The 19,342-nt window shown below is 38.6% G+C and overlaps 1 protein-coding gene across 2 annotated transcripts in view; it reads right to left on the bottom strand.

Moving 5' to 3' along the window:
• Nucleotides 1-6,781: 6,781 nt before the first annotated feature.
• MGAT4A (alpha-1,3-mannosyl-glycoprotein 4-beta-N-acetylglucosaminyltransferase A) overlaps nucleotides 6,782-19,342 on the bottom strand; it is a 118,401-nt gene continuing 105,840 nt past the window's right edge. For both annotated transcript variants that reach the window (XM_068989020.1, XM_068989027.1), the window contains 4 exons: nucleotides 16,406-16,484; nucleotides 15,534-15,600; nucleotides 7,288-7,400; nucleotides 6,782-7,144 (listed from right to left, as the gene is read on the bottom strand). In XM_068989020.1, coding sequence (XP_068845121.1) covers nucleotides 7,118-7,144; nucleotides 7,288-7,400; nucleotides 15,534-15,600; nucleotides 16,406-16,484 — 286 coding nt within the window. In that variant the 3' untranslated portion in view covers nucleotides 6,782-7,117. The remainder of the gene's footprint in view (nucleotides 7,145-7,287; nucleotides 7,401-15,533; nucleotides 15,601-16,405; nucleotides 16,485-19,342) is intronic.

Below are 19,342 nucleotides of genomic sequence, written 5' to 3'. Positions count from 1 at the left end.
GGTAAGCTATTATGTATCAGTGTTAAACAAAACTATAATAATAAAAAAGCTTGGTACTCATGAAGTTTTACCTGTTTTTTATTAGAAGGAGTCTTGAATTCAACATGGCTTTTTAAACTTCTTTATTTCAAATACACATGAACGGCTGTGGCACAGAGAAACAGTGATGAAGGCACAGTCAACGGGACCAGTTATCAGGTTTTCAGTTTTAGCAGCAAATTAGAAAATAAATAATCTGCCTTTGAAAATCCAACAGGACCTAAAATATTACTACAGTTATTACCAATCCGACCAATGAAGATGTTATAAGGAAACTATGTACAATATATTTCAGGGGGAAAAAAAAAAACATTGGTACAACCTGGAAAAGCAGTTCTTCAGGCAGCTTCTCCCAGGGGTGCTTCCAGAAACACCCCCAATCACAAAGACAGCCTTTCCAAACAAAGTTTGTTCTCAAGGAGAAATGCTTTAGTCTTTCATCCCATAAATGAAGCAATGGTTACATTTAATCAGCTGATCTCTACAATCTTGCTTAGAAAACACGACCAACTACACTGAAAACATCAGATCTGCTGGCAGTGCATCTTAGAGTACCGTCGACCCTGGCCATCATTAAGGCTCAGAGGCTATGTCTTCAAAAGGTTTTTTCACCCAAATTTCAGCAAACAGAGCATTTCAAACAAATAATGGAATGCTTATCAAACTCAAGTACCAAATCTTTTTGATTCCAGGGCAATTTGCTTATCACTAATGCTGTGAATTAAACAGCCTTCCTCGATTCCAAGAGTATGGAATGTTCCCCACAACAGACAATCCTTATTCTAGAACAGTTTTAACACCACAGTTCCTAACGGTTTTCCACACAAACTGTGGACTGTGTTTCCAGTCCAACACTCAGTTTACATGTTTTGAATGACATCTAAATTGCCCACTCATGCTCTGAAGCTCCAGCCCTTTCTGTTTTGTTCCTCTGGAAATGCTCTAGCTAGCACCCTAACAGGTGAAGCGAGTGTTTCAGGTAAGAAGTCAAGTTTCTGTATAGATATTGATGATACAGGTATATAAATATAAAAAATGCTTTTTTTTTTTTAAAGTAATATTCTTGTAGTGGTCTCCAGCACTGTAGGTTCACATGCATTGAAGAAATGAAGCATATTCGTTATGCCACATATATGTTAAGATTAATAATTAAAGATACACAATTCTCAAACAAAATCTCACACTAAACAGTGCTCCACAGCTTGGAAATGTTTCCTTTTCTTTAGGACTTCAGATACGATTATGACTCAAATCTCTTGACTTTTTGATAACCTTAGCCTCTCATTTTCTTTCTTTTCATTCAACTTTTCTTATATCAGGGCTGTGGCAATATAGTCAAAGAAGCACAAAAAATATGGATAAACCAAAATGAAACTTCAGCAGTTAACAATTTGGGAGCAAAAGTATTTTGGAAAATAAATGTGAATTACTAAACTTTGCTTAGCACATATAGGATTTGATCTGTGCTTAGATTATAAAGTAATACAGAGTGGATTATTTGATCTCTACACAAAGGCATACTTTTTTTCCTCTTAATAGCTTATTTAAAATAGCACTGTTCATTCTTAATAATAACTGACAGAACAATCAAAATCAACATAAAGTGACGTTGATTCCAGGAAAAATATGTCTTACTGGATCCTGCTCCTGCAATGTCATGCTAGCAATTCCTTTATGAAATGCGCTACTAAGCTGTTGCAAGTTTTTGCCCACAACCTTCCAATGAAAATTAACTGAGGTCTTCGGGAGAGAATCCCAGATGAGACTTGGATATATAATCTGGTAGGACAAGACTTTATTCATGTGTTTATCAAGAAATAACCCAACTACGTGTAAAAAAGTGAAACTAGAACACTTACTAACACCATACACAATAAACAAACTCAAAATGGATTAAAGATTTAAATGTAAGGCCAGAAACCATAAAGCTTTTACAGGGAAACATACATGGTACACTCTGACATACATCACAGCAAGATTCTCTGTTACCCACCTCCTAGAGCAATAGAAATAAAAACAAAAGTAAACAAATGGGACTTAATTAAAAGCTTTTGCATGGCAAAGGAAACAATAAACAAGATTAAAAGATAACCCTCAGAATGGAAGAAAATAAACAAAACAATAAGCAAACAAAACAACTGACAAAGGATTAATCTCCAAAAGATATAAGCAGCTCATGTAGCTCAAAAACAGAAAAACAACCCAATCAAAAAATGGACGGATGACCTAAACAGACATTTCTCAGAAAACATACAGATGGCCAACAAACATGATAAGATGCTCAATATAGCTCATTATTAATGCAAATCAGAACTACAAGGAAGTATCACCTCATGCCAGTCAGAATGGTCATCAGTAAAAAACCTACAATGAATGCTGGAGAAGATCTGGAGAAAAGGGAACGCTCTTGCACTGTTGGTGGGAATGTAAATTGATACAGCTAGTAACGCAATTCCTTGAAAAACTAGGAACAGAACTACCACATGACCCAACAATCCCAGTACTGGGCATACAGCCTGAGAAAACCATAAATGAAAGAGACACGTGTAATCCCAATATTCATTGCAGCACTTTTTACAATAGCTAGGACATGCAAGCAACTTAGACGTCCATCAACAGATGAATGGATAAAGAAACTGTAGTACATATATACAATGGAATACTACTCAGCTGTTAAATAAAAAAGTGTACATCTGAGTCAGTCCTAGAGATGGATCTATTATACAGAGTGACGTAAGTAAAAAAGAGACAAATATTGTATATTAACACATGCACATGGAATCTAGAAGGACGGTACTGATGATCCTATTTGCAGGGCAGCAACAGAGATGCAGACATAGGAACAGATCTGTGAACACAGTTGGGGAAGGAGAGGTGGGACGAATTGAGAGAACAGCATGGAAACATACATTACCGTACGTAAAACAACAAGTGAGAATTTGCTGTATGACTCAGGAAACTCAACCCAGTGCTCTGTGACAACCTAGGGGGATAGAGTGGGAGGGGGTTTCAGAAGGGAGGGGACATATGTATACCTGTGGCTGATTAATGCTGATGTATGGCAGAAACCAACACAATATTGCAAAGCAGTTATCCTCCAATTTAAAAAATAAAAATAAATACACCAGAAGGAATTAAATAGGAAGACTTTTCTGCTTCACCTCTTTTAAATATCATATTGATTTTCTATTGCTGCATTAAATCATGGCAAATTTAAAAGCTTAAGACAATACCCATTTATTATCTCACAGGTCTGTAGGCCAGAAGTCCAGGCAGATAGGACTGTGCTCTCTGCTCAAGGTCTCACAAGGCTGCATCCAGGTGCTGGTGGGGACCAGGCTCTTGGCTGCTGAAGCAGAGTCCATCTGCAGACTCCTTCAGATTGCTGGCTGAGTCCAGTTCCTGTGGCTGCAGGACCGCAGTTTCCATTCCCTTGGCTGCCGGCTGGGGCCTCTCAGCTCCTTCAGAGGCATTTCTCCTCATGTGGCTGCCCCCATCTGAAACCAGCCATGGTGTCTCAAGTCCTCCTGCTTTGAATCTCTGACTTCTGCTGACAGCCTGAGAAAACTCAGGGCCCACATGATTTGGTTAGCTGTTCCCAGATAATCTCCCTTTTGCTGTACAACATAATTATGGATCATACTCACAGGTTTCACATACACTCAAAATCTACAAAGTCACTGGGGGTCATCCACAGAAGTCTGGCTGCTACAAATACACACTGCTATCAATTAGAGCAATCTTTCCAAACATGCTGTTTGCATATAATCACACTCGGCTCCGCGGACAGCACTGTTAGCAGACGATTTTTTCATTACTAGGACACATTTAAGAGACGACTTCACAGCACTGCTGACGGTTTTCTAATTATTTACTGATGCAATTGTTGATCTAAAAAACCTATAAAAGACATCTCCAACAGTTGAGTTAACCTATACACACATGTCTAGAGCCTGCGTGCTAAATAAGTGTCAATCACAAGCTCTGGAACCTCAACTTCAAGTTGTAGATCTTACTGGACTCCAATAGCAGAGACAGTGAATGCCGTAAAGAACGCATGAGACTGAGAGCAAAGAATTCAGAGCTGGATCTCAGACACCTGGAAACGGGTCCTCAACTTTCTCTTCTCCCCGCAAATACTCGTCATCATTTATACTAGGACATATTCTGCATGTCTGCTTTCAGCTTCATGATTGCAACTCATTATTCTGAATTCTAAAATGTTCATATTAGCACTCTTGACACAGTCCTGTCCTATAGAATTTTCTGGGATGATGGAGACGTTCTATATCTGTGCTGTTTGATCCAGTGGCCACCAGCCATAGGGAGGGCCAATGTGACTACAGAGCTGAATGTTTTATTAGTCTAAGTAGCTGCCAGGTGTCCAGCGGCTACTGTAGAGAACAGCAGAGCTCCAGAGACACCATGCCAAAGACACACAGAAAAGCAATATTAGTCCCACCACTTGACACACTTTTCCCCACTCCCCCTTTGGGCAAAAGTGGTTCAGCATCCATTCAAGGTTAAGTATTTACTTCCCCTCTGTTCCAGATTCCCTAATCTTCTGTCCCAATACTTCAGTCCCTAACATGATTCTTAAGGGCAACCACTAGAATTGCCTGACCTTGGCAAGCTTCTAATTGTCTAGTGGAAATCAGGGGAGGGGAGCTCAGCAAACAAGAGGCTCCATGGACACCTGTACAGCAGGGGATGGACAGGAAGCACGATGTACACACTTGCCCACAGGAGCTTGACATTTGGTCAGAGTGAGTGCACGTCTGTGCACACACACACCCCACAAACAGAAACTAGACAGTTGAGACTGTGTGTGTGTGTGTGCACGCATGCATGCAAGTGTGTGACAAGGACAGCAGCTGAAGAGAGTTCAGGAAAGGGAAGAGGAGTGTGGGCTGGCAGAGTTGGTCCCCTCCCCCAGACCCTGCCTAGGTACCTGCCATGTGTCAGGCAGTGTTCTGGGCTCAATGAGGCACTGGTAACAAATTGACAGGAAGAAAGGGGTGCCCAAGGGAGTCCTTGAAAGATAAGATGTGGCTAAAACTCTTCTCAGGAACAGGAGGGATGAGCTAATAAGTTTTCACTCTCAGCTCTGCAGAGCTGCTTGGATAAGGCTCAGTCTCAAGACATACACCCTGACAAAGGGCCAGGAACTGCAGTTACTGTCACCTCCTTGGACTCTCAGAGCATGGCCTTTCTTCCTCAAGTCAAAGTCGGCTACTTGGGAAGCAGACAAACAAGGGGGTTCTAAACCCACCTCTAGATTTTTACCTCCTGACACTTAGTTGTTGGAGCAGCAATTTAGAATGTGAAGCTGGTTCCAATGTTTTATAAAGAGAGGCTATGCTTTTCCAGTGAAATTTCCCTGCCAGGCACTGGGTCAAGAGAAGTTGGGAAGAAAAGGTAAATTAAAGAAAATACGAAATAAATTTTAAAAACCTTGAGGGAAATGTTTAACTGGACTTTGACATAAAAATAATCATTGTTGGCAACGTGTAACTTTTAAATCAAGAACCATTCAAGTAGTGGAAAAAATTGTACCCTATCTGTGTTTTCCATCCTTTTTCACTGCATGACCCTGTATAGAAAATAAGGCTGTTTGAAAGCTATTTGTTCAGTCTGCTGGGTATTATAGGTGACACTTCTCCAAGCTAAAGGCAACCAGCTAGAACCTCCAGTGCCCAAGGCCTCAGCCACGGGCTATTCTGAAAGCCCAGAGGATTTAACCTCTGCACACCTGTAACTGCCTGCAACCCACCTGAGGACACCACAGTGATTGGGAACTGATGTTGATAATTCATAATTTTGTAAAAGACTTCTGTTAAGATCACTGACTGCTAAGGCTGATAATATTTTTGTCTACACTAGTGACATCATGTGGAATTGCAGGTTTAAGAGTAATAAATACTCTTTGGTTGTGAATTTACTTTCAAGTTCATACTGCAACAGAATAAATTATTTTGAAAAACAGACACCTGTTACAATACCCTTCACCAAAAACCCACCATTACAATCACATTTTTCTTTAGAATTAAACCAACTGTGACACGTACAACAGCATTACCTAGAAAACATTTTGTCAGAACTCAGAATGAGTGCAGATATAAAAAAAAGCATCAAGAGAAAATGGATCTAATTCATGAATTTTAGACAAAGATTAATACAGAAAGAAGAGTTTGTCATTTTACATATCAGAGGAAATGTAATGACTTCAGTGTATGGTAATTTGGGTAGAAATGCATCACCCTTGCACATTAAAATTTATCAGACTGATTTTTTTTGTGGCTATACACCATACATAGTATAGTAAAATAACCCTCAAGAAGGACATTGGTCTTTAAAATCCTGGCTTTAAGGAATGACAAACGACTTTGAAAATATTTTGCTCAGAATCATTGTGATTATAAAAGTACTTCAGTTAGGAAATCAATCTAGAATCATTCTTAAATGGCAGTGCATTTGAAAAATGGCATTAACTTGTAATGTTTGCATTTCCAAAGAAAAATATAGAAAGAACTTAAAAAAGCAAGGTAACTGGTTTTCAAAAAAAGTACTGATTCAAAAATTTACTGCACAAAAATATGTACTTCTTAAGTATTTCTAATAAATTAACTCCATAACATTTTATGTATATTTATATATTTATATATATATAATCCCTGATCATCTATAAAAGAGGGTCTATAATATTAAAATAAATGAACTTCAAAAGCACCCCCTTCATAAAATGTATTTAACATTAATTTTTCTCAAATTTAATGAATGTAACAATATGTACAACTCTTATGTATTAGTATAATACCAAAATAGTACAAGTCATATTAACAGGCTGTCATAACTGTAAAACGTTTGAGTTGAGTTAAAACTGGAGGACAGCTTAGATTCAAAGGAATACAATTATCCATGGGAGATTCACTTTCCAAGTGGAAATATGACAATCATTTATCTACAGTAGATTTCACGAGAGGTAGAATTCAAGTCACCAAGAAAAGGTACGTGCTCAGCTGTCTTTAATCAACAAATTCACAGGGGAAAAAATGTGTTGGTTTCTTAGTAGAGATGGTCAGTTTGTGACTTTTTTAATATGGATCTGAAATACAAGATAGTGAACAGCATGATATGGCAATCAATTTTCAATTCGAGAAAAACCTTAAGTATGAAATCCAAATGTTGTAAAAAAAAAAAAAAAAAGGAGAATCTAAGCTGTTTCACTGATTTAATGTATTGTCTTACCTCATTAAGAATGGCCCAAACAGCAGAATTCTGAATAACTGAAAGTCGGAAGGCTGAAATGGGGTTCAGGTTGGGATCCACCATCCCTTCCGCAATACCGTTTTCAAATTTCCCTGCAAAGGAAAAATCAACACTTGCTGGGGTGAGAGCGAAACAAACACAAACAAACTATCACTGACTTAAAGCAGGGAAGGAAAACACCAAAAAAATATTTCCATAGATGTTTTTACACAAAGGATGGGTGAATCTGTTTTCTTCCTACTACCTTTATTCCAGGTTTAAATGTTTCACAAAGTAGTACATGCTTTAAACCATGAGCAGCAACCTATTTAACAGGCAGAGCTAAACATTTTCTTATTGCAAATTTTTAAAAAGTAAATATATTTATTCTGACATCAACTAACACAAGTTTTAGTAAAATATGACTTACAAGCCTTACAAAACATACTCCTTACCATCTCTCAGTCTACTTTGAGGATTGAGTCAATAGTAACAAATTTCACTGCTTAATTAGACACACACACAATGGTTGGCCTTGAGTGATTTCCAAGGTCAAATCTAGGAGGAATTAAGAGATGATACATCCTCAAGGCAGGTCTAATATAAAACTCCATTATAAATGACAAGCTCATAAAGCTCTCCTGCAAGGATAAGGACCAAGACCTTCTAGAAAAGATAATAAGCTCTCTATTCTACTTTTCTTGCTGTGAGGAAACAGCAAGGAAACAAAACAAAAACACTGTTGAAAAAGTGTCAGAAAAATGGTTGTTCTGAGTCACACTGCTCTAAGCCAGAGATTGGCAAACTTCCTAAAATAGCAGATAGTAAATATTTTAGGCTTTGTGAGTCAAGAGGGCATTTGATAATATCACACAGGTACTTGTATAGGAAAAGAGAAAACCTAATTTCCATAAAATTTTTATTGATGAAATTCAAATTTTCAACTAAGTATTTTATCTTTTATTTTTATTTATTTTGAAATTCAAAATAACTCAGTATCTTTTTTTTTAATTAACTGGGACAAAATCAATGTTCCTTATTAAAATTGATCACAAATATTAATCTGTTAATGTGGATCTATAATGAGGCTTCTTTCTATGAAGAGATTTATTTTTCAATTTAAAATATTTTTCTCAATCCATATTTATTTACTATTAAACATTTGTGCAACACTCTTTGGTAAAGTAAAAAAGTCCTGAAATAATTTGTATAGCATTAAAAGATATGGCTTATCCACTGACTTTTTAAAAAACTTATTTTAGAGTATAGCTGATAAACAATGTTGTGATATCTTCAGGTGAACAGCAAAAGGACTCAGCCATACATATACATATATCCATTCTCCCCCAGACTCTCCTCCCCTCCAAACTGCCACATAACATATGAGATTTTGATATACCTTTAAGCTTTCCTTTCACACAGCCTAAATAAGATACTGCCAAATAATGTTACTAATCCATAAGCACAAGATTTAATGGAGCATATCCATGACTTGGAAGGTATCTGCGTCAAATTCTATTAAGAGTCTTTTCTTCAAAAGATATCTACCTTATCATAACATTATAGATGAATCACTTCCAATCAAAGGTTAGGTGGAACCTCCTCAATTAGCTTGATATTTCCTGCAGTTTGGTGTCACCAAAGTGACTTGAATGAAATATAAGTTTTACACATAAGAACTGTTTTATTTTAATAATTTTAGGTTGAATTCACTAAGAAACATTATCAGGTCTGAAGCAAAACCTTATTTTCAAAAAGATAACCACAGTCTAAGGCACTCAAAAACTTTCTCACTTGGAAAATTTTCAATTCTTATTCCAGAGCTTAAAAATAAATAAATAAAATTTTATCACTGCTAAGCCCCAGAACTGCTGTTTGGTAGGGCAAGTCAGAATATTCAGTTCTTATTTCTGACAAAAATTCACAGAACTGATGTTGATGAAGTCAATGAGAGTGAATAAAATTCACTGGCAATACTACTAGTTCAATAAATTAATCATACATGACAGATTCAAACACTCTGTAAAGCATCTATCGACACATAATAAGATAACCACGGGCTTGAAACACCTTACGGCTTTTTAAAACTTTTAATTTTACATTTATAGCTGATTAACCATGCTGTGATGGTTTCAGGTGCACAGCCGAACAACTGAGCCATACATATACATGTATCCATTCTCTCCCAAACTCCCCTCCCATCCAGGTTGCCACCTAACAATGAGCAGAGTTCCATATGCGATACAGCAGGCCCTGGTTGGTTATCCATTTAAATACAGCAGTAAACACTTAGTTCTGCAAGCCTTGTAACTCTGTCCATCAGACCCTTCTCCTGCACAAATATCATTTTCACCACCATTCACTGCAACACATCCTAGCAGATTCCGCTTCAGGTTGTACAAATTTTGTCTTCTCAGCTTGTCTGAAAACACTCTTGCCTGCCCTTGTTCTCTACAGACTATTCGCAGAGGCCAATTCTTCAGTCACTTCAAACCTGGCATTGACTCCAAACAGCAAGGCAGCAGTTATTAACAGATAAGGCAGTAGTATCTATCAACTCAAGCTAAAAAAAAAAAAAAACTACTCAAATAATTTGCTTGCCTTTTGATTACTGACATTGCTCTCAAGGTCCCCAACTCCTCAATCAAAAGTTATTACTGAAAGTCTAATGGTCTGAAATAAGATTATTTTCTCTGTACACGTATCCCTGGCTGTTACAGCTAAACACTGGTGAATGGATTTCTTGCTTGCTAACACGTGAGCCACTTTGGCTACAGCCTCATTAGAATCTTTTATTTTTGTGAAGAAACTCTCTCAGTGAGGAGATGTATTTTAAACTTCCTAGTTTTTCTGACCATTGCTTTCCTGTGAGCTGGGGATATTTTGTGAGTGGTTAGTTTGGTAACATACTCTTTAAGTACAGTTCCTTTACACAGTCAACACAATGATGTGCCATCTAACTTTGTAAAAAGAACCCATATTCCACTGTGTTAAAAAGCACAACATTCAAAATCCACTCTCTTGTTTTTACCTGAAGGGTAATCACTGGTAATTTTTTTTTTTTTTTAATGTCACAATAGAGTGACGTGTGTGGCACATCAAACCCTGCCAAATTGTAATGCATCAGCGCTATTGGTCGTACCCTGAGCAGCAACTCAAAGCAATGGGAGCGCCACCTCCATCTCTTTGGCAACTGCTCGCTTATCTCTGCTGCTGTAGCAAAAAGACACACACAGACAACACAGAAACAAATGAGCGCGGCTATGTTCTAAACGAACTATTCATGGGCACTGAAATGGGAATATTTTCTAATTTTTACATATCATGACATAGCACTATTCTTATTTTTCTCAACCACTTAACAATGAGAATAAACAATGAAAAAAGTTTCAACATTCTTTGCTCACAGGCCATTCAAACAAGCAGCTAACCCTTGTGCTGTTAAATGATGTGTCAATTATCAAGTCTCAAAACATAATGACCAGGCTCAAAATAAGATAACACACACTTAAGTTGAAAACCATACAGGTAAAGTTTATACTCATTTTCTTGAATAATCATGTCTCTTGCTTTTAATTTTTATTTTATATTGGAGTATAGTTTTGGGGTTTCCCAGGTGGCGCTAGTGGAAAAGAAACCACCCACCAACGCAGGAGATGTAAAAGATGAGGGTTTGATCCCCTGAAGGAGAGCACGGCAGTCCACTCCAGTATTCTTGCCTGGAGAACCCCACAGACAGAGGAGCCTGGCGGGCTACAGTCCACAGGGTCACAAAGAGTCGGACACAACTGAAGCCACTTGGCACACAAGCATAGTTGATTTACAGCGTTCAGGAGCACAGCACAGTGATTCAATTACACATTTACATATATCATTTGCACAGGAAATATTCAACATATGAACTTCCTAAGTAATGTTTTTATTAAAAATTATTAATATTTGTTTCATAAAAGTATGTCCATAGAATTGATGCTTTTGAACTGTGGTGTTGGAGAAGACTCCTGAGAGTCCCTTGGACTGCAAGGAGATCCAACCAGTCCATTCTAAAGAAGATCAGCCCTGGGTGTTCTTTGGAAGGAATGATGCTAAAGCTGAAACTCCAGTACTCTGGCCACCTCCTGTGAGGAGCTGACTCATTGGAAAAGACTCTGATGCTGGGAGGGATTGGGGGCAGGAAGAGAAGGGGACAACAGAGGATGAGATGGCTGGATGGCATCACAGACTCGATGGACGTGAGTCTGAGTGAACTCCTGGAGTTGGTGATGGACAGGGAGGCCTGGCGTGCTGCGATTCATGGGGTCGCAAAGAGTCAGACATGACTGAGCGACTGAACTGAACTGAACTGAACTGAGGGAATGTTTGCTACGAAAACAGTACTATTTAATATTTAGTTAGGAAGTGGATTCAGGGCTGAAAAATACTGTGGAACTTGAAACATTTTAATTTATGAGGTACCTGAATCTGTCACCTGATGAGTTCATTTAATTAGAAAAATAATTAGTAAATGATAAGACTGGCTTCATTAAAACCCTCTCACCTAGCAATTTTATACTGAAGAAATACTCTAGCATGTGCAGAAAGCATATACAGACTGTAGCAAAAATGGCAGACGATTTTAGTAGCAATGATTAGCAGACTGACTAATTAAATTAGGACATGCTAATACAAGGGAATATTAGGCAGCCAATTAAAAGAATGAAGAAAGAATAGAGAGAATGAAGTAAAGTTGTAGATGATGAAGTTGTGAGTTACTTCCATTTCTAAGCATACACTGGAGAGAAGCTCTAGTACATGTGCGTAAGTTTTCAGACCAGCAAAAAGATGAAGACAAACTTTATGACCAAACAGGACAGTAATGTAATCATCTCTGGAGATCTATCCAACAGTGAAAATGAATGATCCATAGATACACAGATCCACATGGTTGAATCTCACAATGGTAAGAGACAAAAAATTGTAGATTACAGAATGACAATCATTTATATTTTAAAATAAACAAAATAAGACTATGCATTATTCAGGGGTATATTACACGCATATTAAAAGCATAGATGGAAACAGTAACCACAAAATTTAGGACAGTAGTTACCTTCTTTTTTTTTTTCTTTTAACTTTTCGACTGTACCCTACGGCATATGGATCTTAATTCCCTGGCCAGGGAACTAACCTGTTCCCATTGCACTGGAAGGCAGAGTTTTAACCGCCGGATGGCCAGGAAAGTCCCAAGAGGATTCTTATTACCTATCTCTTTCTCTGGTTCTCTCTGTCATGACCTACTGTATGGGCTACAGTTTAGCTTGAATGTAGCTACCAGTTTCCTCCCAATTGTTTACCATAAATCTCCATCATATTCCGCAGCACCCTTGGGCATGAACTTCCCCAAGCTCTGTTCCAAGTCAGTCCGCTTAGGGCGAGCTACGGAGCTCCTTGTTCTGATGGGCTGCCTCTCCTCTGGAGCATACCTCTGCACCACTGCTCAGGATCCCTGGCAAGGACAGCAGCTGGGGGAAAGTGACACTCCTGCTGTTCAAGCAGAGGTGTACAACCTCTGGGTTGCACCAGTAGCCCTTCATGTCCTGCTGACTTCTCCCAGCATGAGGGGCCCAGTGGGCAGGAAGAGGCAATGGGGACCAAGAATTCATGCCCTGCCAGGCCTGCAGTGAAACTTTGCCCTAGGAATGGAGGTGGGGTGGAGGAAGGGACCCTCAGGTCTCCAAGGGTCTGGATAGCGCTTCTGCAACAGGGAGCTGGGCGCGGGGAGATGACAGATGCTGGTGGCCTGCCTTTGCCCTGGAGCAGGAACTGGCAGGAGGCAGACTCAGCAATCATGGCTGGACAAGCAGAGAGGATTTTCTGTGTCACGGAGCTTGGCCAGAGTAGGCAGTGGTCAGAGCTCCAATGCCATAAACTTTTTTTTTTTTTTAGATTTTTTGATGTGGACCATTTTAAAAATAAAGTCTTTATTGAAATCTGTAACAATACTGCTTCTGTTTTATGTTTCCATTTTTTAGCCAAAAGGCATGTGGAATCTTAGCTTCCTGACCAAGGATAGAACCTTTATTCCCCTGCAATGGAAGGTGATGTCTTAACTGCTGGAACACCGAGGAAGTCCCTCTAATGCCACAGATTCTTAATGTTTTTACTGAGATTCAGATGTTATAAGTAAATGGTTCTTCATTTGGTGTGCTTTTATGAAAAATAACTGTTACCAGTTATGGTAGACTCACTAGAAGAAGGTCTGTGAAGCCCCTCACACATTATTCCACTAAAGCATGCTTCTTAACGGAGCAGATTTTTTTATATTCGGTTGAAAAAAAAAATCAGTTGCTTTTGCTTCTGATGCATGCTTTTGTTCTACAAGTTCCTAGGTCTCATCACCCAACAGTTCTCTTCTGGTTCTAAATATGTATGAGTTGATGTTTTAGATGGCCATTACCTTCAAATTACTGCAGAGACATTTAATCATAAATGTCTCTATTTTCTATGCTACTCTCATAACGTGGAACATTCTCAGAAATTAAATAACTGACAGTTAATAGGGTTAATGAATGTCTCACATACACAGCTAATTTTATGAACATTTCTAGAGTGGGCTAAAATATAACCCAAATATAAAAATAATTAAACTCATTAATCCACTAAAATGACATAGAAATTAGTCAGAGTTATTGCACAAGCCTTGTAGCAAAAACTGAGTGATATTCACTGAACATAAAGCTGCTGGAGGGCTTCCCTGATGGCTCAGTGGTAAAGAATCCACCTGTCAGTGCAGGAGATGCGGGTTTGATCCCTGGTCCAGGAAGATCCCACATGCCCCAGAGCAACTAAGCCCGTGTGCCACAACCACTGAGCCTATGCTCTCGAGCCCAGTAACTGCAACTACTGAGCCTAAGCACCCTAGAGCCCGTGTTCCACAAGAGAATCCACCACAATGAGAAGCCCACACACTGCACCTAGAGAGTAGCCCCCACTCTCTACAGCCAGAGAAAAGCCCCCACAGCAACAAAGACCCTGCTGCTGCTGCTAAGTCGCTCCAGTCATCTCCAACTCTATGCAACCCCACAGATGGCAGCCCACCAGGCTCCCTGTCCCCGGGATTCTCCAGGCAAGAACACTGGAGTGGGTTGCCATTTCCTTCTCTGAACGAAGATCCAGATAGCCAAAAATAAATAAATAAAATTATTTTAACAAAACAAAACTGCTGGAGAGTTATAAGAATGTATCTGTTCTGTATACCTACAATAGTAATTAACCAATATAGTCTCTTCTGCATACCACTAGGAAAAGCATTAATTTAAGTAAAAGAAAACATGTAATCATTCACTGAGTTGATGTCTATCAAGGGATGGGCTCTACTATTATATACCTGGTAGCTCAGGTGATAAAGAATCTGCCTGCAATGCAGGAGACCCGGGTTCGATCTCTGGATGGGGAAGATCCGCTGGAGAGGAAGTGGCTACCCACTCCAGTATTCTTGCCTAGGAGATCTCATGGACAGAAGAGCCTGGTAGGCTACAGTCCACAGGGTCGCAAGTCGGGCACAACTTGGCAACTGAACAGCAATAACTATGTAGCTGATTGTGTTAGGCACCTAGGCTAACTTTGTTGGACTTAACGAAGAAATTGGACTTAGGAACACACTCTCAGAACAGAACTCAGGCACATGTAGGGGCCTTAATACAGATATTTTATGCTAATGGACACTGAAGGGGTGTGGGATTTCGGGGTGTCTCCCAAGATTAGACCAGGCAGCTAGATGAACACTGATGGCACAAACCACGGTGATCAATAAAGGAATGTCCCTACTACAGACACCCAGGGCAGATGGCCACATGGCCTCCAGGAAGCTTTTCAACGGGTGTCTCAGTAGAGCCTTCAAGCTCAGCGGGGACGCAGGGCTAAAGGCATGGATTCTGGCCCTCGGGTATTGTTGAGACCACGAGAGGAGCCTGCTAAGGGCATCCAGTATGAGCCTGCAGAAGGCGGCTGAAGATGGATTATCTGCCAGTGACGACAATGAAACAGCAGAGAGAGAGAAAGAGGAACCAGGAAATGAACCATTGCTCTGAAATCCTAGTTGGGTCAAGATAACAATAAAAGAATGTACTAGAACGTGGGAACAATAAAAAGAGAACACTGGTATATATAATCCTAAACCTGCTTAACATCTGAAAAGAACTTAAAATTACTTTAGGACTAGGTTCAGCAAAGGAAAGGACATTTTCCCAGAGCAAAGTGAGTCTCACCTATTCTGAAATAGCCATCTTCTAATCGTTTGTCTTTGGTTTCTTTGCTGATTTCCAAACCTTCACTCTAAAACAGAACAAAGACATGAATAATTACTTCTATTTAAAATAAATCTAAGTCATTAATCCATTTTATAAACATAAAAGTGACATCTGTGGCACAGCTACCTCTGAAGAGAAAATGCCATTTCAGTCTTGAACCTCAAAAGGCTTATTAATGTTAAGTGCTCTTGTATTAAACCATCATCTGACTCTGTATATAATATACTGTTGGCTAGGAATTTTAGATTTTAATTATTTCCCAATTTAGATCAATTTAATAGAATGCAGTATTCTATTAAAAACAGACAGAGGTAATAAACCGTGTGTTAACTAGAAAGATGTTAAGCATCCCTTGTGAAAGTCACTCAGTCGTGTCTGACTCTGTGACCCCATGGACTGGTAGCCCACCGGGCTTCTCTGTTCATGGGATTCTCCAGGCAGGACTACTGGAGTGGATTGCCATCTCCTTCTCCAAAGCATTCCTAAAAGACCAATAATTTTCTGTATTATCCAACAGGCATTGAAACTACATGGTGTTTTGGGATTCAAAATACAAACAGCAAGTAAGCATTAACATCAAATAACGATTCATTTATTTTCCCAGTACAAATGTCCAAGTAATCTTCCAATTGGAAACAAAATAAAGGCTCCTTCTATGAATAAGGCAAACAGGACAATATACTAGGTGTTTCATAGTTCCCAAGAATCAGTATGACTCACCACCAAGGTCCTGCAATCATGAGAATTTTCTTTCATAAGCAAGAAGAGCCTCAAATCAAGTCTATCAGTATTAGTTCTCAAAGGAAACTGAGGGGGAAACATAGTCATACCTTCAAAGGCAAAACTTCCACAGTTGTGTTGAGCAGAATATCCCCTGGATGTTCCTGGTTGCCACTATGGAACAAATAACTGGAAAGACAAACATAAAAATAAGAATATGAATCAGATTTGACAAAGATTCAGGAAGATGGCCTTTACCTTAGCATAAGGTCGACACTAGAATTTGTAACTACACATCATGTGTTCTGAATAGCTGCATGGATATTAAAAAACTAAGGACGATATGTCAACTCCTCTGTTAGAGGGGCATGCTTGCTGCTAACATAATAATGCACTTAACAGACCAAAAAACAAAAAAATGATAACAGTTTTTTGTTGCTGTTTACACTGCTTTAAGTATATAAACTTCTTGATGGGAAATGACAATTGTAGCTGCTAAAGAACACTACTGTATCTTTTTTTCTATATTTATTTGTTATTTATTTAGCTGCATTGGGCCTTAGCTGCAGCATGGAGGATCTTTCATTGCGGCACGCGGCCTCAGTAGCTGTGATACGCAGGCTTAGTTGCCCCACGGCACGTGGGATCTTAGTTCCCTGACCAGGGCTCGAACCTGTGCCCCCTGCCTTGCAAGACAAACTCTTAAACCACTGGACCACCGGGAAAGTCCCACTACTGGATCTTGTTATCAGACAAAATGTTCACTAGGACAGCAAGGAGTTGTGACAAGTTCAGAGACTAGTTTTAGCCAATATAAATAATTTTGGTATGAACAGATAAAGTGAATTAACCAATTCCAAATATCAGAATCACTCCATTTGTCAACATTAACAAATCTTTGGATATCATGACTGATTACATGATACTGTCGTTCAATCGCTAAGTCCTGTTTGCGACCCCATGGAATGCAGCACGGCAGGTTTCCCTAACCTTCAGTATCTCCTGGAATTTGTTCAAACTCATGTCCATTGAGCTGATGATACCATCCAACCCTTTCAAATACTCTATGGGTATAATGTTCTAGTGTTTTGATACTTTGAAAACTAGTGTGTACGTCCAAAGTGTGTGAGAAAGGGTGGAAGCTGGATAGGGTGCAAAGCATACCTAAGCCTAAACCTAAAACTTGACTTTAGTGAAGTTCAGTGGTTAAAAGCTCATGGTAAGGAGTCAGAGGCTCCTCCCTGGATCTCTCATTTCCTGGAATTCTCATCTTGTGCAAGTTTCGTTAAGCTTTCTGAGCCCATGTCTCCTCAATACAATCAGCTATTTCCATCTATCTCGCACAGTTATACCAGAAAGTTCCTGAGAATTAACTAAAACTACCTTATATGTTAAAAATAGTGAATAATAGTCACAGAATAGTTATGATACCCTTATAGTATGGTATTTGTGGGCAAGAATTTGGTTTTCAAATGTCACACAGACCAGGGGACCCTAATAAGAAGCTGCTTCTAAGCTAAATATACCAAAACTAACTCCCAGAGTTTCCAGATGAAATACATTTTTTTTAAAGGTATCTTTGACTCAGAATGTCATATAACCACAGGCCATTCAGTAACAACTATAAATGCCAAATCATAGGACAGGGAAGCCACTTTTTAGAAAAGAGCCCATGAATATAATCTGGAGTTAAGACAGACTGATTCAGAGGTGTTCACTATGTAATTATTTATAGTGAAAACCTCCATATCACCTAAAAAGTTTAACATTGTAAGATGTACACGATGGTAGAACCACGCAATGAGATATTGTGCAGTCATCAAAATACTTGATTGGCCCAAAAGTTCGTTTGGGTTCTCCTATACGATGCTATGGGAAAACCTGAATAGACGTTTGGACCAACTCAATATTTGTGAGTCACAACAGAGTATAATGGAAAATGTAAGATATAAAACTACATGTAGACCATGGTCTTAATGTCGAAAATATACAGAATTACGAAGAAAAAAAGGTGCCAATATGGTCATAATGGTTTCCTTGGGGTTATGATTTTTTCCTCAGTATTTTTAAAAATTTTTTTTTTTTATGTGAACCTTTTTTAGTCTTTATTGAGTTTGTTACAGTATTGCCTCTGTTTTATGTTTTTGGTCATAGGGCTTGTGGGATCTTAGCTGCCTGACCAGGGATCCAACCCACAGCCCCTGCATCACAAGGCAAAATCTTAACCACTGGGCCACCAGGGAAGTCCCTTCCTCATTTTCACACTTTAAAATTTTTGTATAATGCACACATATGTTATAGAAAGAATATTTTTTCTGTATTAATAAATTTTGCTACTTTCCCTCTCAGCGAGTAAATTATGGCAAAAATCCAGTAATCCCTTTTTTCTGTCCTAGGAAGGTCAAGAAAATTCTTATATACTGTTACTTTAGAAGACTTGTGTTTCACTAGAAAAGTGCCCGCAATAGAGTCATCATAAATATTACTTCACAGAGGTTTACTGTAAATATATTTGTTGTTACTAAGTTTGATCTCCAATATATGAGCTCTTTAGCAGATTCTTTGATGGAACTATTTTTATGTGCTAAAAATAAACCCATAAATTGGTTTCAGGCTATTCTTGTTGAAGTGAAAACTGTTGTTTCTGATTGTAGGATGACTCATGAAAATGTGGTGAACAATACCTCTCAGGGCAGAGTTCCACTATACAGTATAAAATGAACATTAAATAACAATAAAACCAATATTAAATACTTATATAAGTGAAAAATATTACTCATAAGTTTAATATGTTTTGCCAGTGATCTTCCCATTGCTTATAACATTTTTATGCTTAAATTCCTCTTTAGAATCAGCTTAGAGTAAGAAAAGAAAATTAATAGCATTACACGTAGCTATGCATTGTTACTGACCACCTTAAAAAGAATTATTAAGGTGGTCAAATATTTGACAAATTCTAAAAATCAAATGGCCTTCACAGGAAAACACATAACACCATATGCCACAGGTTAGGAAATTATATTCTATTCTGGGGATTATATGTAAGT

The sequence above is a fragment of the Capricornis sumatraensis genome, chromosome 1 (genome assembly GCF_032405125.1).
Source record: "Capricornis sumatraensis isolate serow.1 chromosome 1, serow.2, whole genome shotgun sequence".
NCBI classification, from domain to species: domain Eukaryota; kingdom Metazoa; phylum Chordata; class Mammalia; order Artiodactyla; family Bovidae; genus Capricornis; species Capricornis sumatraensis.
Note: the sequence above shows the minus strand (reverse complement) of the source record. Positions and strands in the feature narration are given on the sequence as shown.